This window comes from Ranitomeya imitator, chromosome 7, assembly GCF_032444005.1.
Source record: "Ranitomeya imitator isolate aRanImi1 chromosome 7, aRanImi1.pri, whole genome shotgun sequence".
Classification (NCBI taxonomy): domain Eukaryota; kingdom Metazoa; phylum Chordata; class Amphibia; order Anura; family Dendrobatidae; genus Ranitomeya; species Ranitomeya imitator.
In genome coordinates, this window is record NC_091288.1 from 89,854,880 (window position 1) to 89,878,304 (window position 23,425).

At 46.7% G+C, this 23,425-nt stretch overlaps 1 protein-coding gene across 9 annotated transcripts in view; it reads right to left on the minus strand.

Moving 5' to 3' along the window:
- Positions 1 to 23,046, minus strand: part of TYW5 (tRNA-yW synthesizing protein 5) — a 63,723-nt gene extending 40,677 nt beyond the window's left edge. Inside the window, exons 1-5 of one of the 9 annotated variants that reach the window (XM_069733627.1) lie at positions 22,828 to 23,022; positions 22,620 to 22,692; positions 17,594 to 17,887; positions 15,605 to 15,899; positions 13,709 to 13,797 (exon numbers count right to left, since the gene is read on the minus strand). In XM_069733627.1, coding sequence (XP_069589728.1) covers positions 13,709 to 13,792 — 84 coding nt within the window. In that variant the 5' untranslated portion in view covers positions 13,793 to 13,797; positions 15,605 to 15,899; positions 17,594 to 17,887; positions 22,620 to 22,692; positions 22,828 to 23,022. Of the gene's footprint in view, positions 1 to 2,505; positions 2,592 to 3,306; positions 3,395 to 13,708; positions 13,798 to 15,604; positions 15,900 to 17,593; positions 17,888 to 18,542; positions 18,626 to 22,619; positions 22,693 to 22,827 lie in introns of those variants that run through there. The other 8 variants (XM_069733625.1, XM_069733629.1, XM_069733626.1 and 5 more) reach the window with 8 other exon arrangements.
- Positions 23,047 to 23,425: the final 379 nt, after the last annotated feature.

Sequence of the window (23,425 nt, forward strand, 5' to 3'; positions counted from 1 at the left end):
AGAGCTTGGAAGAGAAGGAGTGCCGTTTTACTTTTTCAATGTAGAATTGGCTGGAATTGAGATTGGACGCCATGTCGCGTTTGGAGAGCCCCTGATGTGCCTAAACAGTGGAAACCCCCCACAAGTGACACCATTTTGGAAACTAGACCCCCCAAGGAACTTATCTAGATGTGTGGTGAGAACTTTGAATGCCCAAGTGCTTCACAGAAGTTTAGAATGCAGAGTCGTGAAAATAAAAAATATTTTTTTTTTTTCACAAAAAAGATATTGTAGCCCTCAAGTTTTTATTTTCACAAGGGTAACAAGAGAAATTGGACACCAGAAGTTGTTGTCCAATTTATCCCGAGTACGCTGATGCCCCATTTGTGGGGGTAACCCACTGTTTGGGCGCACGGCAGAGCTCAGAAGGGAGGGAGCACCATTTGACTTTTTGAGCGCAAAATTGGCTGTCGTGTTTGGAGACCTCCTGATGTACCTAAACAGTGGAAACCCCCCAATTCTAGCTCCAACCCTAACCCCAACACACCCCTAACCCTAATCCCAACCTGATCCATAATCCTAATCACTAACCCTAACCATAATCACAACCCTTACCCCAAAACAACCCTAATGTCAACCCTAACCATAACCCTAATCAAAACCCTAAATCCAACACACCCCTAATCCTAATCTCAACCCTAACCTCAAACCTAACCCTAATCCCAATACACCCCTAATCACAACCCTAACCTTAAGCCTAATCCCAAACCTAACCCTAATCCCAAGCGTAACCCTAATGCCAACCCTAACCCTAATACCAACCCTAATCCAAACCATAACCCTAATCCCAGCTCTAACCCTAACTTTAGCCCCAACCCTAACCCTAGCCCTAAGGCTACTTTCACACTTGCGTCGTTTGGCATTCCGTCGTTTTGGACAAGAAACGGATCCTGCAAATGTGCCCGCAGGATGCGTTTTTTGCCCATAGACTTGTATTGCCGACGGATCGTGACGGATGGCCACACGTCGCGTCCGTCGTGCACTGGATCAGTTGTGTTTTGGCGGAGCGTCGGCACAAAAAACGTTCAATGAAACGTTTTTTTGTACGTCGCATCCGCCATTTCTGACCGCGCATGCGTGGCCGTAACTCCGCCCCCTCCTCCCCAGGACAGATTGGGCAGCAGATGCGTTGAAAAACTACAGCTGCTGCCCACGTTGTGCACAATTTTCACAACGTGCGTCGGTATGTCGGGCCGACGCATTGCGACGGCCCCGTACCGACGTAAGTGTGAAAGAAGCCTAACCCTAAATTTAGCCCCAACCCTAACCCTAAATTTAGCCCCAACCCTAACCCTAAATTTAGCCCCAACCCTAGCCCTAACCCTACCCCTAACCTAACCCTACCCCTAACCCTACCCCTACCCCTACCCCTAATTTTAGCCCCAACTGCTGTTCTCCTGCCGGCCGGCAGATGGAGACAGATGGCGGGCGCACTGGGCATGCGCCCGCCATTTTCTTCTGCCGGCGGCCAGGAGGAGCAGCAAGAGGATCCAGGGACACAGGTGAGTATTGTAGGGTCCCCGAATCCCCCTATTTCTCTGTCCTCTGATGTGTGATCACATCAGAGGACAGAGAATTACACTTTACTTTTTTTTTTTTTTTTTGCGGTCGCCGGTAAACAGTTAATTACCGGCGATCGCAAAACAGGGGTCGGTAAAACCGACCCCGATCATGCTCTTTGGGGTCTCGGCTACCCCCGGCAGCCGAGACCCCAAAGATTCTCCCGGTGCCGGCCGGCGGGCGCACTGCGCATGCGCCCGCCATTTTGAAGATGGCGGCGCCCACCGGGAGACACGAGGAGCATCAGGGGAGATAGGTAAGTATTGGGGGGCTACCTGGGACCCCTTTTCTCTATCCTCCGATGTGTGATCACATCGGAGGACAGAGAAATTAAAAAGAGATCGCTTTTTTTTTTTTTTTTTTTTCGATCGCCGGTAAACGGTTAATTACCGGCGATCGCAAATGCGAGGTGGGTTAAAAACCCCCCGAATCATGTTCTCTGGGGTCTCGGCTACCCCCGGCAGCCGAGACCCCGGAGAAAATCGGCCTCTGGGGGGCGCTATGTACTTTTTCCACAGCGCCGTTAATTAACGGCGCTGTGGTTTAAGTACCCTTAGCGGCCGCCGTTAAAAGGCGTATCGGCGGTCGCTAAGGGGTTAAGAAATACTCTAAGAGAGGTACATTGATGAAGGTCTAACCCGAGACCGAAACGTCAATATTGTATGTACTCTCCTTCAATTAAATTTCACTTGCATCTGACCACGTGTGTGCCAAGTTTATCTACAACATAGTATGGTTTGGGCACCTACTTGTGCACCACAATTTATAGTAGTGCCTACGGCTATCTTTCACGTATTAGAGAGACATGGCATCTCTTAGTGACAAATGAGGATTAGATCTCGCCATGTTAACTTTTGAGATTATGTTCAACTTCTTGGATTCTGGTGAGAGACGTCTCTGACTTACAGAGTCCAAGTGTAGCCCGAGGAAGGACTCTGGAGGGTTTCTGGATGAAGTCTGGATTTCTCGAAGTTCACAATCCATCCTAAAGCCTGTAAAGATGAAATGGTATTAGCCAAGTGCTCTTTACATTGTGAGGCAGATTTTCCAATTATTAAAAAATCATCCAGGTAGGGTACAATTAATGTATCCTGTTGTCGTAGATAGGCCATCACGTTGAGCATAACCTTCGTGAAAACACCAGGAGCCATTGAAAGGCTGAATGGCATTGCTGTAAATTGGAAGGGACGTATCCAGCCTCCCAGGGTGACTGCCACTCTGAGGTATTGTTCGTGATTTGCATGAATAGGAAGATGGTAATACGCATCCTTCAAGTCTAATCCCGTCATAAAACATCTAGGAAATAAAAAGTTTGATAGTAGACCTGATTGATTCCATCTTAAAGGTGCGTTCATACAAAAAAAATTCAATCTTTTAAGGTTTATTATAGTACGGAATGAACCATCAGGTTTGGGAATCAGAAATAAAGGGGAATAAAATCCCCTTCCTTCCTGATTCTTTGGGACTTCTATAAGAACATTTTTAGCCAAACGACTGAAAATTTCTAACTGGAGTGCCTCTTGTTGTTCCGGTGCTCTCAGAGATGTTACAATGAAAGTATCTTGTGGAAGTTGAAAAAATTCTAATTTTAATCCTGATTTTATTAGGTGGAGGATCCAACTAACTTGAAGTTATATGTTCCCACTTCTGGTGAAAAAATGTTAGCCTTCCACCTACTAGCTGTTTCGGAGCAACTAAATAAGGCACCTTTCTGCTTCGTTTTCTTCGCATCCCAGCGATCTCTTTGTGGCTCATACGCCTCCTTCTGTTAAATGGCCATCTTCTAAATGCTCTCCTATAAGAAGGAAGAAATGGTTTAGGAAAATCTTTCCTTCTCTCTCCTGCTTTGGTGAGTAGGTCATCAAGAACTTTTCCTGGCATGGGTTTGTACATAGTCATTAGGACCATCCAAAATTTGCATAGTTTTAGGCGCTCGCTCAAAACACATTTGTTCAGAGCGGCCTACCACGGTCACTAATCAAACTCATTTTATGTTTGTGTGTGTGTGTAGCCCATTCACTATCCCCATCTATCCTCCACCCTCTGAAGATGGCTGGACCATCATTGTAAATACATCATTGTAAATACACACCTGTGCTTTGTGTCTCCCCCACCTCATTGTAGATTGTAAGCTCTCACGAGCAGGGTCGTTTTATTTCGCTTTAATTATTGTATTATTAACGTTGTTACTTATGTCTGTTGTGTTTGATACTGTTAAACTGTAAAGCGCTGCGGAATATGTTGGCGCTATATAAATAAAGATTATTATTATAGTCTAGATTTGTACTGTGCATCCCCTTTCCATCCCTTCAGCCAGAGGGCTCGACGAGCTGCGGTCACTTGGCTAGCTTATCTAGCCGCCAGACGCAGAGAATCTGCTGATGCATCAGCCAGGAATGCTGTGGCACTTCTAATCAACGGATCTGTCTGTAGGATCTTTTGTCTCGTCACCTTGCCTTTGACCTGCTGCTCCAGCTGATCTATCCATACTAAAAGTGATCTTGCTGTGCATGTACCTGATATGGCAGGTTTGAAGGCCCCTGTATTCGTCTCCCAAGATCTCTTAGTAGGGCTTCAGTCTTACGGTCTAGTGGCTCTAACAAAACCCCTGCATCCTCTATAGGGAGAGACGATTGCTTTGAGGTGGATGCTACCGCTGCATCTACTTTTGGGACCTTAGACCATACTGCCACCTTCTCGTCACTAAAAGGGTAACGTCTTTTGGATGAGGATGGGAGGAATCCCTTACCCTGTTTGTCCCACTCTCTTTTGACCAGGTCTTTAATAGCAAAAATAACAGGGAAAGCTCTCCGTTTTTTCTGAGCTAGGCCAGAAAACATAATATCTTGTGCTGACCTGGTCTCTTTCGTTTCTGGGCAACCCATAGTGTTCCTAACGGATTTTACGAGATTATCTATGCTATTGATCGGAAAGCATGCTCGGCCCTCATAATCAGAAGAACGAGATGACGATCGTGAGGTATCAGATGATCGGATCAAGCCTTCTTCTGATTCTGAACTGAGGACGGGTGAAAGGCTTCTGGTTTCCTGCTTCTTTGAGCTTATGGATCCCAGAGATTGGATCTCTTGTCTAATTATGGCTCTGATATTAGTAGTTGTTACTGCAGACTCCTCCTGTAAGGTCTGATTAATACAACTTGGACATAACCTCTTGGGATATGAATAGGGAAGGGGTTGCGTACACAGGGCACATTCCACATGTTTTGATTTACTGGTTTTCTTAGCCTATGAGGGAGAGTATAGAGAAGGAAGGGGTCAGCTTAATAGGTAGAGGATTGTATACACTCACCCAGTGAAGCAATTACGGTACCGGTTTAGGAGGTGGAGACGCTGTGCGGCATCTGGGTAGATCTGTTTCTCTACTCCTTAGTTTCGTTTGTGTGGCAGTCCCCTCATTGGAGCGTCCATTTCTTTTGCCAGCCGATTTTGTGCTTCTAGCACTGCTGTCTTTGCTAGCGCTATCATGCTCCACCGCTGGTGGGTGCCCCTCATGCGCCGGAGACAACATTACGAGCACATTTGCTCCGTGTCCTGGCGCCTTTTTGAATATTCGGCGCTCTGAGCTCCTTGCCAGCCGCGCACCGGACGTGCTCCAATCACTTCCGGGTTCGGCGCGGCAGAGTGCATTAACCCATGACACGCTGCTGCCGCTGCTCCCTGGCAGCGCAACTCCGCCGATCTGCACTTCCAGCGTGCTCCCCTCCTTAGGCCGGTCCTGCTGCCCGGAACCTGCTGGAAAATCCTAGTCGAGGGGGGAGTCTGCATGCAGTGCCTCCCCCGCCGCTACATGCAGTGGCTCCCCTGCCACTGCTCCTGACACCGCAGCCCCTGGTGTTCTCACAGCAACTACCCAGGCGGTTGCAAAGCTCAGGATCCTTCGTCATGTAGGTATACTGAGGGATTCCTATAGGAACAGAAAACCAAACTGAGGAGGAGAGGGGGACCGCCCTTTTTATCTCTGTAGGTTTCCTGTTCCTATGGGCGGGTCCCTCTCTCAAAGTGGGTGCTGTCGTGGCGAAGGGTAAAAAATTAACTTTTTGATGATATTCTAATTTTGTGACAAGCACCTGTAGGTTAAACGATCATACCGCTATTTGTTAGACTTAGAGAACATTTTCACTCCATCTCAACCAGCAAAGGATCACCTAAATACCGACTTGATACTTTTTTTTTTTTATTTAAATAGATTTTTATTAACAATATAAAGAAGAACATCAGAATGCCATTAACATTTCAGTATGTTACATACACATTTTCTTATTTTAATAAACCCCAACATTACCCCAACAGCCCCCCTACCCCCTAAGACAGCTCATTCCCAATCTGCACTCCTCTGAGGCCATCTCTGCCTCGAGTAATTTACCCTTATCCAAGTCCTAAGAAACCCGACTTCTATACTCCTCAGTCCAGTTCAAGCCAAGGAGACCACATTCTATTAAACATTTCTATTCTCCCCCTTTTTTTGTACACCCCCTTTTCCAATTTTAGACCATGTTGTACATATTGGAGAAATTCCCTCCTCGCAGGTGGTTCAGCGTTTATCCAATTTCGTGCTATCACTTTCCTAGCCATGTATAGTAACCTAGCGATTGCAATCTTCCAGGTATTGTCAACTCCAATCTCTTCCACATATCCCAGCAAGCATACTATCGGGTCTTCAAGAACTCTACACTTTTAAGCTACTTCAACCCGGCTCAAAACCACCACCCAAAAAGCAGCCAGCCTAGGACACGTCCACATCATGTGATATATTCCTGCATTCTCACTCGCACACCTCGGACACTCAGAATTGGCACGCAACCCCGCTTTGTGTAGCACTTCCGGAGATTTATATACTCTGTGCAAAATATATAGCTGCGAGAGTCTATATGGTTCACTCAAGGATAGTCGCGGAACCCACTCCATCACCGATTCCCAGGTTTCATTCTCCATCGACCCCACTTCTCTCTCCCATTTAGCTCTCGCCTTTATAGGGAAATCAAGCAAAAACGTGTGCATAAGGTCCTTATACAGGGTGGAAATAACTCCCCTTGTGGTCCCGTCACCACACACATACTCCAACACTATATCATCTTGAACCCTGATATCAACCTTCTTATTCTGAGCTCTAAAGGCATGTCTCATCTGCGCGTACTGATATTCCCCTGTGGATCTCAGACCAAACTCTACCTGCAATTGGGAAAAGGACTTCAATGCTTGCTGCTGGATTATCTGGTGAACAAAGCAAATTCCCTTAGTCTGCCATTCCATCAGTCCTCCCAGAGCCTCAAATTCCTTTAAATTGTTGTTAGACCATATCGGTGTAAATTTAGTTAGCCCTGTAACCCAACGAATCTGCCTTAGTCTATTCCATAATTTACGAATCAGGAACAGGGTTGGATATAATTTCCCTAAAGCGCCCAAGGAGCCATCTTCCAAACACTGAACCACCGGTCGTCGGCCTGTCACCTCTTCCATCAGGTGTTGTACTGCACTGGATGACGCCTCTCGCGCCCAGCCCTTCAAATGCTGACTCTGGGCTGCAAGAAAATATATTTCCGGGTTGGGCAAAGCCAGACCACCATCTTCCTTGGGTCGCTGAAGCGTCTCCAGGCTGATACGTGGATATTGTCTCCCCCATATCAAACCTCTAAAGAGGGCATTATTCTGCCTGAACTTCCCCCGAGGGATCCAAATTGGCGCATTGTGTAAAACATATAGAATTTTAGGCATCAGGACCATTTTAATAAGGTTAACCCTTCCGACCACCGATAGATGTAATTTATTCCAGGCATCTACCTTCGCCTTGAGTACCCCCATAACAGGAGTCAAATTCCTTTGTAGGAACTCCGCAATTGGCACCGAAATCCATATTCCAAGGTATTTAAATTGGGAAACCACCTTTAGCCTCTCATCCCAAACATCCTCACTCACATTCTCTCCTACGTCATCCACCCTAAAAAGAACCGATTTACCCCAATTAATTGTTAGTCCCGACACGGTACCAAATCTCTCAACAATTTCAATGGCCCCTCTCAGTGAATCATCCGGGTCAGCCAGGAACAGCAAAACGTCATCCGCGTATAGCGCTATTTTTTCCTCAATTTTCCCATACCTAAACCCAGGGACTCGATCAGACTGCCGAATCTTAGCAGCAAGAGGCTCTACAGCTAAAGCAAACAGGAGGGGTGAGAGCGGGCATCCCTGCCTAGTACCCCTAGCCAGCTCTATAGGCCGAGACAGCTCCCCGTTCACTCTAATTCTAGCCGACGGTAATGAATACAACAGCTGTATCCAGGCCACAAACTGCGGACCAAACCCCATACATTCCAACACCTGCCAGAGGTATCCCCACTCAACACTGTCAAACGCCTTATGGGCATCTAACGATACAATCACTCTTCGACCACAGTTGTCATACTCCACCTGTAGATTTACATATAACCTCCGCAAATTAATCGCCGTTGACCTATCAGGCATAAAGCCAGACTGGTCCGAATGCACCAGACTCGCAATAACACTAGAGAGACGGAGAGCCAACACCTTGGCCAGAAGCTTGACATCAATAGTTAGTAAGGAAATTGGCCGGTACGACTCCGGTTTCCCCAAATCCTTATCCTCCTTTGGAATAACCACTATTATGGCCTCTCTCATAGAGGCTGGCAAGCACCCTCGGGACCTAGCTTCCTCCAGTACCATTTTTAATCTAGGAATCAACACTTCTGCCAAACCTTTATAAATCTCAGCGGGTAACCCATCAACCCCAGGCGCCTTCCCATTAGCCATGGACATCAATGCCCGACTCAATTCCTCCTCAGTGATAGGGGACTCAAGGCTCTCCCTATCTGCCTCATTCAGTCTCGGCAGATCCAGACCCTCCAAGAAGGTCAATGTATCCTCGACCGATTCACCAAACCGGGAGGAATACAAATCTGCATAGAAGTCCGCGAAGGCTCTCAAAATCTCAGGCGTTTCCGTTATTCTACCTCCACTTGCAGGCTCCAAAGAGTGTATATATGAAGATCCTCTCTGGGCAGCAGCCACCACCGACAGCATATGTCCCACTGTTTCTCCCTCCTGATAAAACACCACTCTTTGGAAATCCTGCTTCCTCTCAGCTTTGTCTAACAGAATTTTTTCCAAATGGTTTTGTGCATTTTTCATCCTTTTCTCTGCCTCAGGAGTTCCCAGTGTGGCCATCCCATCTTCTGCCTCCTTCAACTCCTCAACTGCCGCCTTTTCTGCCTCTCTCGTCCTCCGCTTACACCTACAAATGTCCCTAAAGAGTAGTCCCCTCAGATACGCCTTCATTGCATCCCAAATCGTAAGAGCGTCTGTGCTTCCATCATTTAAGACAAAGAACTCCGCCACCTCCCGTCCTATACTTTCCAACTCAATGCTCTGTAACCAATTAGGATGAATCTTCCAATCTCTCCCATTTATCGAACGTGCCCCCTCCAATCTAACCTCTACTTCAATTGGACTATGGTCTGACAAGGCCCTTGGCAGATATCTCACCTCCCCAACCAGTGTGTCTAAGATCCTGTTACCCAGAGCCATATCAATTCTAGAGAGCGTGGCATGCGCTGGTGAATAACACGAGTACCCTCTCTCCCCAATATGTCTGACCCTCCAAAGATCAATCATACCTATCTCCTGTATATAGGTGCCAAATGTTGTATTGTGTCCCTCCGACCTATTCTGAGTATTTTTATTTTTGTCCCAATAACTATCACAGATGTTATTTAGATCCCCGATAATCATTAACGGTGTTGGCCCCCATCTTTCCACTCGCTCCATTACTTCTCTGATCTTTCTGCTAGAGTAGGGAGGCGGAATATACATCGCAGCAACACACATCATCACTCCATACAATATACACTGTATTAGTACGTACTGCCCATCCACATCCACACATACCTTCACCTCCTCATACCGAACTCCCGCTGGAACCAAGATTGAGACTCCTCTTGCATATGTGGAGAAGGTAGAGTGGTATCCCTTCTGAATCCAATGTCTATTTAGGACATCCACCTTTTCCCTTACCAAATGCGTCTCCAGCAAGCATATCATTGAGGCCCGTTGGTCTCTTGCATATTGCAAACTCGCGGCTCGTCTGGATTTTTCCCCTAGGCCTCTCACATTCCAGCACAAAATCTTAAAACGGGTCCCCATCAATTGACTCATCTTCACTAAGAGTATCATCATTCTTGAGCACGAGCTGTCTAACTTCCCTCCCCCCCCCTCTCCCAACTCCCCTTCCCACCCATCCCCCCTCACAACTATCCATTCCACCTCTTTTCAAGAGTGGGGCATCATCGCCCATAGCGAACACTCCGTTTGGCATTACCTTCCCAACCCTCCTCCCACCACTGTACATAACAGGATTCCATACATTTTGAAAAACAACGTGTCTCAAAATATTTTAACATAGAATTATTTACACACGCAAGAAACCTGCATACACTTTTAATATGCCGCTTACCCTTCCTCCCCCTTTCCCAGCAGCCATTACACCATCCCTTTAACTTTAACTGATTACAATCCAGCTCCCTTCTTCACCACCCATACCCCCTGAGTTGTCAATCACATGACTCTATGCCCCCTGACAAATAAGTAACCAAAATCAGACTCTTCCCACAGTTTCAGTCTCCTTTTCCTTTAAGCCTTTTAGCATTAATATCGATCCACTGGGTAGCTTCCTCCGGCTTCTGAAAAAAGTGAATTTTATCAAACGCCACCACCCTCAGCCTAGCTGGAAACATCATGGAATACTGCACACCCAATTCCCTCAGCCGTCTCTTGATACCCGTGAACATCATCCGTTGTTTCTGCACCAAAACAGAATAGTCCGGGTAGATAGCAATCCTTTGGCCTTCAACTGTCAGATCCGTCATGTCTCTGGCCTTCCTCAGTATAATGTCTCTGTCTCTATAGTTTAGAATTTTGGCGAGCATGGTACGGGGATTCGCTCCAGGGACAGGTGGTTTCGGTGGGACCCTATGCGCTCTTTCTACCGCGAACACTTTTGTTAGCGCCATATCTCCAAATGTCTCTAATAGCCAGTTTTCAATATATTCCGTTGGATTCCTCCCTTCAGCTTTTTCAGGGATGCCCACTATGCGAATATTGTTTCTTCTGGACCTGTTCTCAAGGTCCTTATTTTTAGCAGCCAATTCAGCTATTGCTTGAGTGAACTTTTTCTCTGCTTTTTGCAGCTGCACTATATGATCTTCTGCAGTGCTCACTCTCTCCTCTACCTCCCCCACACGTTTGTCAATCTTCTGCATGGCTGCGTTTATCTGGGCTGTGTCCCCCTTAACCTCCTGTATCTGTAAGGTCAGAGATCGTTTACATGAAGAAACTAGCACAAAAACGTCTCTTAAGGTAGGCTCAGCTTCTGGCGCCATTTCCACGGGTCCCCCTTCTGCCACCGCCATTTTGCTCTCCTTTCTCCCCTGTTGTACCTCATGTTCTCCTGCTGGGCTCTCCTCCTCCTCTTCCTCCTCGGTATCAGCTCCGGCTCCCTCCTCTGCGGCCTCCGCTCTCGCAAACTGCTGGAGCTTTGCCGCTACCTCCATGCGCTTTCTACATGCGGCGTTCTCCTTGTCTGCCTTCTCCCTTGTATCGGCGCCATCTTGGATTGCGCCTGCATCCCCGGCTCCCGCGTCCTTCTGCCGTCTCCTGGTCATGTTCGCCGGTTCCAGCGCTACCGCTCAGCACCGCCGGTCTCTCCAAGTCTCCCCACAGCCGGTAAGCCCCCGCAGGGACCAAACAGCGGCGGCTCTGCAGGATTATTGAATATACAGCAGCGGGAGCTCCCTGCCGCACATCCGCTCACATGGACTCTCAGGCCACGCCCCACTGACTTGATACTTGACTATTGACTATTATAATTTCCAGACCTGAAATAACAAGCACTTTTCACCTATTGTGTCCCCCCATTTCCTTGTAGATTGTAAGCTTGCGAGCAGGGACCTCACCCCTAATGTCACTGTTTAAATTGTCTTAACTTGTACTGAATTTATTGTCTGTACATGTCCCCGCTTAATTGTAAAGTGCTGCGGAATATGTTGGCGCTATATAAATAAAAATTATTATTATTATTATTATTAATTAATAAAACACATTCAAGAATGTTATAATGAGAACCCTAATATCCTCCGATTTGCTTGTATAGAAGAGATAAAATATCCCATACAAGGGGAAGACTATCACTGCCTATTGATAAAAAAAAGAAGCAGAATAGACACTGATGCCCAAGGTCCATAAGGGCTTAATGAAAAGTTAGATATGTCTGTGTTTTTATAGTATTATTTTAATATGTTTGCTGTATATGTATGATGACGTATAATTTTGTTTCCACTCATAAAAGAAGTCGGTATACGTCACTTTTAATATGGAGCCGTAGAAATGCTAGAAGCGAAATGGCCGTCGTCCACTTTTCTTACCCCCCCATGTCTCCCCATGCTGCTGGATATTGTCCACATGTAAAAGAATAAAGGACATTTAAGCTACAAGGATTCGGTGAGTGCTGCTTTCTTCATCCTCTCTGCACTTTATACACTTCAGAAAAAGTCTTTTTTGTGGCATCTTTGCCGCAGGCAGCTTTTTTAAAATTTTATATATAAGATAGTGTGCACATACCCTAAAGCTAGTTAGTGCTCCACAATGATTTAGTGTGACTCTTTTACAATATGTTTGCAGTTAGACTAATAGTTTTAGTTAAGTCACATTGTAGGAACTTGCAGATGAGCCTTACCCCCATACCGTGCTCAGCCATATTTTCAGTCACTGAGCTTCCATTATAACCATTGTGCCTGTGCATACCAGCAATTATCCACTAATTAGTAGTGATGAGCAAACGTTCTTGGATAAGGCATTATCTGAGCATGCTTGAGTGCTAACCAAGTGTCTTCAGCATGCTCGAAAAATATGTTCAAGTCTCTGCGGCTCCAAGTCTCGCAGCTGTTAGACAGCCGCAACACATCCAGAGATTTCCGGCTTGTTAGGCAATCCCTGCATGTGGTTCGGTTGTCGAACAGCTGTGAAAGATGCAGCCGCGGGGACTCAAACATATTTTTCGAACACGCCGAAGACACTTGGTTAGCACAGAAGCATGCTCAGATAACACCTTATCTGAGAACGTTCACTCATTACTAGACAGCAACTTGAAAACATTAGTACAAAAAGAGGATATTGGGGGCAAGACCACATTATATGCCAAAATTCAGCATTCGGAGAATGGCAATAAGACCCTCCAAACCTGGAGTCATATCCATAGTTGCAGACATGACTGGCCTGTTCTTACACATGGTTGTCTGAACCCGGCCCATTGCATGTCCTCCAATGTCACATGCAATATATGTTTCTAGTTGACTGTATGACATGTTTTCCATACATAAAGACGACACAATGCTCTATTACCTGGCACACAAATACTGCACATGATTTATTATGTCTGACATCAACCTGTCATAACTTCCCACCAGACAGGATGTTACTGGGATCGGTAACTGTTATAGGCTCTCATTCAAAAACTAATACGCAAATTGCCTCTTCAGAGAGGAAGAGGACTTGAGCTCTATAGCGCCACCTGTTGGAAGTAGCGATCCTACAAGTCACAATCAACCCTTTAACGAGTCGTGTAATATGACTTAGGATAAAAGAAAAAGCCGAATCTAAATTCGCAGACACGGTGTTTCGGGCTGTTGGCCCTCGTCAGTGCAAAGTATGAGAACTGATTTGGCTAGGTGAGAGGCTCTGGACTGGGGTCTAAGGGGTAACGTTTTCCCTTGTGGAGAGTGACATACCATCTCTGGCTTGTCAAGGAAAGGAAAGGAGGCTTATTCTCTGTGCAATGCTATACATGTGGTAAGAGTTTTGGGGTGTTAAAAATGTTTTATCGCCAAAGACAACCCCTTTTTTTCAGCTAATCTCTCTGATTGTGCAGGGGGACGCACAGCCTGCAGCACTATGAAGGTAGAGGATAATGGTGCTGTATGTAACATGAAGCAAATATCTGCCTGATATCTGGTGATTATGGATGAAGTCGCAGATAACTGATTTCTCTGCACTGCGGATTACACATTTGCGCTGATAACACTTACCATGCTATAAATTTCCTGTTGAAATCTGTGCTTGTCTGCTACAGAGTATTCAGGAACACGGACGTGTGTTGGTCTGAGCTCCATCGCACCTACAAATGGGACACGAGGGGTTATTCCAGGACATTAGCAATGTTTGGTAGTATGCAGCCATCTTTCATTGTATTCCTTTACACATTAATATTTTATGTATTTTTGACATTTTTAGTTTTTACCTCAACCAGTACCATATTTTTGTGCAAAATACCCATGTGATGGTCAGATAAGTAGTAAATGTACAATTCTGATACATGTGGTGCAATGTGCACCTTTATTCCGGTCTCTAATCGTGATGCATCTTACAATTGTTACTTGCCTCCCCCCAATGAGCACAGAAACAGAATGAAATCCACACAACAGTCATAATGCTACCTAACTTATTTGTGTTACAGGGAATCTGTTGCCAGGTTTTCGCTATGCAATTTGAGAGCAGGATAATGTAGGGAATATACTCTTATTCCAGTGATGTGTCACTTACTAGGCTTTTTGTTGCTGTTTAAATACAATTAGTGTTTTATCAGCAGGAGATTATCACTACAGGACTTGGTGTCTGATGCCATGTAGTCCTCCTGCTCTATGTAACCCCCTCCTTCACTACTGATTAGTAACTTTCTGACTATGCACAGTGTACACAGAAAGCTGCCAATCAGTGATGTGGGTGGGATTATACTCAGCTCAGTGCTCTGCAGCAGATAAAACAGAGACTGCATCAATGCGACAACATGCAGCCTAAGGCTGCCGTCACACTAGCAGTATTTGGTCAGTATTTTACATCAGTATTTGTAAGCCAAAACCAGGAGTGGAACAATTAGAGGAAAAGTATAATAGAAACATATGCACCACTTCTGTATTTATCACCCACTCCTGGTTTTGGCTACAAATACTGATGTAAAATACTGACCAAATACTGCTAGTGTGATGGCAGCCTAATAGGTAAAACATTGCTGAGATCAGCGTCTCAGCCCCTACACGATGCTGCTCTCAGATTACATACATAAAAAACCCTGGTGACATTGCCTTTAACTCCTTGGTTCACTCACAGTTTTGACCTTCATGACAAACCAGTTATTTTCTTTTAAACTTTTTAATTGTCACATTCCAGAAGATATAACTTTTTGCTTTTTAAGGGTGAGTTGTATATGTGAGTGAAATCATTTTGGTGTATAGGCAGTTCCCAGGTTACAAATAATATACATTTTTTTTGGTTATGAAGAAAGCTACAGAATGTAAGATAGAACAGGGCTGAAAAAAACCTTAGGCCGGGATCACACTACAGCAAGATACGGCCGAGTCTTGCAGGTTAAATCCAGCTCTGGCACCGGCACTCCGGAGCGGAGCGTGCAGCTCCATGTATTGCTGTGCGGCCGCACGCTCCGCTCCGGAGTGCTGGTGCCAGAGCTGGATTTTAACCTGCGAGACTCGGCCGTATCTCGCTGTGTGTGATCCCGGCCTTAGGGTATGTGTCCACAGTCCGGATTACATCCGGATTAGCTGTGGATTGAACGCTGCATACAACCGCAGTGTTCAACCCGCAGCGTCCAGAAGTTATCGCATAGTGGAGGGATTTTATGAAATCCTGTGTCCACTATGTGTGAACACGCACACGGCGGCCCTGCGTTTACGGACATGCGGCGCGTCTTTTTAGAACGCAGCATGTCCGTTTACCTTGCAGCAACGCTGTCGCCGCACGGTAAATCACAGAGCCCTATGTATGGGGTGCGGAGATTCCGGATGTGTGCAATGAACACATCCGGAATCACCGCTCGAACAGAAGGGGGCGGCGCTTTGGGCGGAGCAGGTTTTCCACTCCATCCAAAGCGCCGTCAATCAGGACAGTTGACACACACCCTTAATATTCACCTCACCACTGACCGCCCCAGTCACCCCAATGTTCACCACCAGCCATATGGTCCTCTTATTTCCATCCTCTTATGCGCCACATCTCTTGGCCGGAAGTCTTGGACATGCCGCACGAGAAAGCGAAAAGAAGACTAGATGTGAGCAGTGAGGTCGCAAGAGAGGTGAGCATTTAGGAGTTTCTTTTAAAAGCAATGCTCGCCGTCAGGTCTTCTTCTTTCCATCATCGGGTGTGTCGCATCTTTGCAGTCTTCACTTTAGGCCAGAGCTTATGGCAGTGTCCAGTCCTCGGAAATTACTGCGAGTAATAAGGGCGCAACATTAATATCGAGAGCTTATGATGCGCAGTGACCTCCAGCAGACATCTTGGAGAAGCACTGCGCAATGGCAGAAAGAAGAGGGACAGATAGGTATTATGTTTTTGGATTTTTTTTTTTACCAATACTTACCTTGCCATCCTGTCCTTGTCCACTCCTTCTCAATCACCATAGTTACCCCATGTAAAACAATAGCCACTATAATCACCTTCAAGAAGGGTACCGCTCCAGTGATGTCAGCGCCTGCTCTCACGGGACTTGTGTGACATTATGTCATGTGAGCCCTGCAGCCAGTCACCAGCAGCTTCACTCTCACTTCCTTCAGCAGCAACTGACATTCACAGAAGTCAGAGAGCAGCAGCAGTTCCTCTGGGGGAAGGAAGTGAGAGGAAAGATGACTGACTAGCTACAGTGGCTGTTATTTTACATGGGGCAACTATGGTCATTGATAAAGGGTTAATTCCGAGTACTGGACAAACCCTTTACACACACAGTGGACATAACTTTCATGTTATCACATCCTCTTTACCTGCTAAATGCAGAAAAATTATCAGCGTAAAAAAAAGAAGTGAGAGAAAGATGCATTGTTTTTGTGTCTCCGAATTCTGGGAGACATAACCTCTATTTCTGTATGGGGCTTATTTTCTGCAGGACAATTTGTAGTTTTCTTGGTATTATCTCAGGGTATGTGACTTTTTGATCACCTTTAGGCCACATGAACAAGTTCAGTGTTTGGTCAGTATTTTACCTTTAGTATCTGTAAAGCCAGGAGTGGGTGATAAATCCAGAAGTGGTGCATATGTTTCTATTATACTTTTCCACTGATCCTGAGGTAAAATACTGAGCGAACACTGAAGGTGTGAATGTGGCCATATTCTATCTTTTCTGAGAAAAGTCTACGTAATAGCAATTCTAAAACATTTTTATGGTGTTCAGTGAGCAAGTAAAATGGCATGCTCACTTTTTAGTTTAGGTCATTGTGATACCAAATATGTACCGATTATTTATAATACTTTTTAAATAATAAAATACAATTTTAAAAGGAAAAATAATGTTCTATATGTCACTATATTGTAAGAGCAGTAACTTTATTTTTTGTTGACAAAGCCATATGAGGGCTTTAGCCCGTGTTTATTTACAATCATAAAAAAAAAAAAATCACTTAAAAAATGTAAACAGCCTTTTTTCAGCCTTTATTTTTCCACAACATTTTTTTTCCTGATTTTTTTCGCAGATATGATACACACATATAAACAGGGGACAGGAGGAGATAACACCTCATCTCTCCTGTCCCTGCCAGTTCCCCTGAAGCTTTTTTCTCCTCCTTTGCATTGACATTTTTTACAGGTTGTAACTTAGCCTGAATCGCAGCTATTGGCTGGATAACGGCTACGGTATCGACCTTAGGGCTCATAGTCACATGTGAGAAAGTCGCAATGTCAATACCCGGCACTCAGGAGCGGAGCGTGGGGCTCCATGTATTGCTATGCAGCCGCTCCTGAGTGCCGGGTATTGACATGCGAGACTCATCCGAGTTTCTAGCATGCGAGTATGAGCCCTAAGTCTAATTTTGAAGTGGAGAATTATTAAAAATGAGCCATGAATCACTTTCATAGCTGCAATCTACTCTATAAGTACGGTATGTATATGTCCTGATCAGGGAAAGGTTGCCCACCTGAATTTTTTTTTTATTCCATTGGTTTGCTGTACGTAAAACAACAAGGTAGACTCGACTTCTTCCTGCTGCTCCAGGCCTCAGTCTTTCTTACCAGGCTCCAACAGCGACATTAATCCCACACCTCAGACATAATGCCGATGTAGATGGCACCAGACTGCCTGGCCCAGTAACTGTCTGCAGCGGTCACGACATCAACAATGCTGCCAAACACCAGGGATAGCAGCGGAGAGCTAGTGCCGGAGAGCCAGAGGGGAAGTGCAGCTGACCTTGTGATTGTGACATACACGAAGCCTATGGATAAAATAGGAAAACAGACAACCCCTTTAAATATAATAAACATAGGCCAAAATGGCACCAAAAAATACAATTCATCTAGCAAATACTGTACGATATTGCACAGCTTCATTGGTGAGAAGATGAGAAAGTTTAGACAGAGAGAAAAAATGACTGGTTGTGACATGCAGTGTGACGGGTCCTGTGTGTAAATCAATCAATACCCATAGGAATAAAAAAAATCCTTCTATAGGAATAAAAAAATCCCTCTATACGCCCGCAGTGTGACCAGGGCTGTGCATGAGCTTTCACAATCTCCCTGCTGTGCCTGCACAATGGTTGGCAGCCTGTGGCCCTTATGTATAGGGGCCCCTGACACCACTGCACCCCCTGATAAGCTCCTGTTAACCCAGTGAAGTCTGCGTCCTGCACTCACTGCCATCGATTACTGACTGGCTGGCGGCTGCGGCCTGCCCTACCAACCAGGGGGGAGCGAACTCATATACATATACACCGTGTAGTGCTGTACGGCGCCACCTAGTGGCCCACACTGGGCTGTGCACTCGCATTCCCGGATAGTGAGAGCACTTCCTCTCTATGTGAATAGCTGCCAGGCCCGTCAGTAATGGAGCTGGACGCGCGAGAGCTGGAAGCAGGAGATGACACTTCTTACCTTCTCAATGGAAACTACTGAGCAGCAGCCGTGAGGACACATTCAGCCAGCGGCAGTCGCAGAGCTGATTGCATCACAGTCATGTGACCTCCCACGTGACACAAGCACAAACTTGTAGTGTAATCAGGGCTCCTGCAGCGGCAACAAGTGACAGTGACAGTGCAGAGGAGGCTGATCTGTGTGCAGGGTGTAATAGTGCGGAAAATACTAAAACCCTATGTGTCATATTTGTCTATACCTATGCCTATGGTAGATTTTTTTAGTCATATTTGTCTATACCTATGGTCGATTTTTTACAGTGTGCGGGAAATCAGCGATTCCGCAGAATTAATGAACATGTTGCTTTTTTTTCTGCGATTTGTTTTTTCTCGCGGAAAAAAATCGCAACATTTGCACAAGTTTTGCGGATTACATTGAAATGATTGGGAACCATATGTAAGCGTTTTTTTCACGTTTTTATCGCATTTTTATAGAAAAAAAACCGCGAAAAATACTGAACGTGTGCACATAGCCTTACAACTCCCTTCTCTGTGTACTTGAATTGAGAGAGGGAGGGGGATGTTTTGAGTGAGATAATATTAAGGCTAGGTTCTCATTTTGTTTTCGGGTGAGCGCTAACAGGCAGCGTTGCACGGCGAAATTAACTCCGTGCAACGTGTCCATTAGCGCTCCCATTGCCAGCAATGTTAAAGCGCATTCCTAGTGCGTGCCATTTTCGGCACGTGCTAGCGATGTGCCGTTCTTTTGTGGCGCGCCTCGGACGCTGCTTGCAGCGTCCGAGGCACGCCCAAGGTCCGTTCCCCGCTCTCGCAGATCGGGGATCTGCGCTAGCGGGGACATTTAACGCGACCCCTAAAAACATTGCGTTAGCGCAATCCACTAGCGCTTAGCGCTAAACGGATTGCCCTAACGCAATGAGAACCTAGCCTAATATTGTCTACCTCGAGATAGTTTATAAACCCTCCTCTCACACATCCAGTACCCTAGCAACCACAGAATGCAGAGTAAGTGGACATGCTAGCTGGGGCATATCTTAAGGTACCGTCACACTCAGCAACTTTGCAACGAGAACGACAACGATCCGTGACGTTGCAGCATCCTGGATAGCGATCTCGTTGTGTTTGACACGCAGCAGCGATCTGGATCCCGCTGTGCCATCGCTGGTCGGAGCTAGAAGTCCAGAACTTTATTTTGTCGCCAGGTCGGCGTGTACCGTCATGTTTGACATCAAAAGCAACTACACCAGCAATGTTTTACATGGAGCGAGAACAATAAGCGAGTCACTGTTACATCACTGGATCGCTCCTGCATCGTTCTGTTTGACGTCTCTACAGCGACACAAACAGCGACGCTCCAGTGATTGGCTCCTTGCAGGGCCGTATTTAGAGTTTCTGCTGCCCTAGGCACTTTTAGCGCTGCCTCCCCCTCTGGTGAGTATGACACTATCGGCAGTGACTTTGTGAAGAATCACTGATGTGAAAGTTGCCGTTTGCAGCAGATCAGGCAGTTTTTCTGCATCTGCCACGTAACGGATCACTTACGGCAACACTGCGTTTGGTTTCATTCATTCCTTATGGGATTTGCGGTACTTGATGTGATCTGGGAAATGCGGTGCCATACCTCCCAACTTTTGAAGGGAAAAAGGTCTAAAGGTTGCGGCGCACTTAGTGCGCCGCGGCAAATTTTAGGCCACGCCTCTTACCACACCCATTTCACAACTAATCACACCCATATCCAAGTCCCGACCACACCCATTTAGCACTGCTGATCACACTGTTTCATATACATTAAAACAAAAAAAAATATGGCCACGCAGTGCTTCATACTGTACAATGGCTATGCAGTGCTCCACATACTGTATAATGGCCCTACATGATGTTCCATACTGTATAATGGCCACACAGTGCTCCATACTGTATAATGGCCACGTCTGTCCTGTGTCCTTGTGTGTACCACATTGAGAATGGAGAAAAGAAAGAAGACCAAAGAACTGTCTGAGGACTTGAGAAACCAAATTGTGAGGAAGCATGAGCAATCTCAAGGCTACAAGTCCATCTCCAAAGACCTGAATGTTCCTGTGTCTACCATGCGCAGTGTCATCAAGAAGTTTAAAGCCCATGGCACTGTGGCTAACCTCCCTAGATGTGGATGGAAAAGAAAAATTGACAAGAGATTTCAACGCAAGATTGTGCGGATGTTGGATAAAGAACCTCGACTAACATCCAAACAAGTTCTAGCTGCCCTGCAGTCCGAGGGTACAACAGTGTCAACCCGTACTATCCGTCGGCGTCTGAATGAAAAGGGACTGTATGGTAGGAGACCCAGGAAGACCCCACTTCTTACCCCGAGACATAAAAAAGCCAGGCTGGAGTTTGCCAAAACTTACCTAAAAAAGCCTAAAACGTTTTGGAAGAATGTTCTCTGGTCAGATGAGACAAAAGTAGAGCTTTTTGGGCAAAGGCATCAACATAGAGTTTACAGGAGAAAAAAAAGAGGCATTCAAAGAGAAGAACACGGTCCCTACAGTCAAACATGGCGGAAGTTCCCTGATGTTTTGGGGGTGCTTTGCTGCCTCTGGCACTGGACTGCTTGACCGTGTGCATGGCATTATGAAGTCTGAAGACTACCAACAAATTTTGCAGCATAATGTAGGGCCCAGTGTGAGAAAGCTGGGTCTCCCTCAAAGGTCATGGGTCTTCCAGCAGGACAATGACCCAAAACACACTTCAAAAAGCACTAGAAAATGGTTTGAGAGGAAGCACTGGAGACTTCTAAGGTGGCCAGCAATGAGTCCAGACCTGAATCCCATAGAACACCTGTGGAGAGATCTAAAAATGGCAGTTTGGAGAAGGCAGCCTTCAAATATCAGGGACCTGGAGCAGTTTGCCAAAGAAGAATGGTCTAAAATTCCAGCAGAGCATTGGAAGCAACTCATTGATGGTTACCGGAAGCGGTTGGTCGCAGTTATTTTGGCTAAAGGTTGTGCAACCAAGTATTAGGCTGAGGGTGCCAATACTTTTGTCTGGCCCAATTTTGGAGTTTTGTGTGAAATGATCAATGTTTTGCTTTTTGCTTCATTCTCTTTTGTGTTTCTTCATTTAAGACAAATTAAATGAAGATAATAATACCAAAGAATTTGTGTTTGCAATCATTTTCAGGAAGAAACTGAGTATTATCTGACAGAATTGCAGGGGTGTCAATACTTTTGACCATGACTGTACTGAGCCCGAGTGACGGGCGAGACACCACATGTACTGAGCCCGAGTGACGGGCGAGACACCACATGTACTGAGCCCGAGTGACGGGCGAGACACCCCATGTACTGAGCCCGGGTGACACTGTAATATGTGAGTAACATCAGACTGTATTGTGGGGACCATTCACTTCTATGGGAGGGTGTTAAAGGGAACCTGTCACCCCCAAAATCGCGGGTGAGGTAAGCCCACCGGCATCAGGGGCTTATCTACAGCATTCTGGAATGCTGTAGATAAGCCCCCGATGTAACCTAAAAGATGAGAAAAAGACGTTATATTATACTCACCCAGGGGCGCCTCCCATCTTCATCAGATGACGTCCTCTTCTGGTCTTGACACCGCAGCTCCGGCGCAGGCGTACTTTGCCTGCCCTGTTGAGGGCAGAGCAAAGTACAGCATTGTGCAGGCGCCGGGCCTCTCTGACCTTTCCCGGCACCTGCGCAATGCAGTACTTTACTCTGCCCTCAACAGGGCAGGCAAAGTACGCCTGCGCCGGAGCTGCGGCGTGAAGACCAGAAGAGGACGTCATCTGATGAAGATGGGAGGCGCCAGACCCGGACCAACAGCGGGACCGCCCCTGGGTGAGTATAATATAACGTCTTTTTCTCATGTTTTAGGATACATCAGGGGCTTATCTACAGCATTCCAGAATGCTGTAGATAAGCCCCTGATGCCGATGTGCCTACCTCACCCGCGATTTTGGCGGTGACAGGTTCCCTTTAAGGAGGAGGAGGAGGTGAGCTGTGACATCTCCTATTGTGACTGTTGGATCTGGTTGCCGGGGTCTACCTTCCTGTGGTTGTTACAAGTATCCTCCGCTCACCTTTCGGGGTGTTGCGCTCCTCGTCCACTTGTCTCAGGAGATTCGGTTGAACGCTCGGTCCGGCGCTGACATCCTGCAATATAATGGAAATGGCGGCTGAAGCTGCAGCACAAGGAGACACCGGAGAACGGCGGGGACAGAGCGCTCTGTAGCCGTGGACACGTGCAGTATAGCACGCGGCTGCCGGTCATGTGACGCCTGCACTCACTTTCACCAGAGGAGCGGCGCTATAGGTCAGAATATCAGAGTAGAAGCCTCGCTGTCTGATCACCGGATATTTCCGCGGGAGGACGGCGCTGATCCGCGCGGGTGACACCGGCACAAGCGACTGCGGACGCGGGATCTCCCAGTGTGGACGGGACTCCGCGGAGGATGGGTGTCGTCTGCCGTTATCTGCTCCATCTGCGCCCAACAGAGAAGACAAACATGTCCAATAACTCTACAGGACCGTGACAGCTGCAGAACATCGCCCCCCCCCTCCCTCCCTCCCTGCAGAGCTTCATCGCCCCCCCCTCCCTCCAGAGCTTCATCGCCCCCCCTCCCTCCCTGCAGAGCTTCATCATCGCCCCCCTTCCCTCCCTGCAGAGCTTCATCATCGCCCCCGCTCCCTCCCTGCAGAGCTTCATCATCGCCCCCCCTCCCTCCCTGCAGAGCTTCATCATCGCCCCCCCTCCCTCCCTGCAGAGCTTCATCATCGCCCCCCTCCCTCCCTGCAGAGCTTCATCATCGCCCCCCTCCCTCCCTGCAGAGCTTCATCGCCCCCCCTCCCTCCCTGCAGAGCTTCATCATCACCCCCCTCCCTCCCT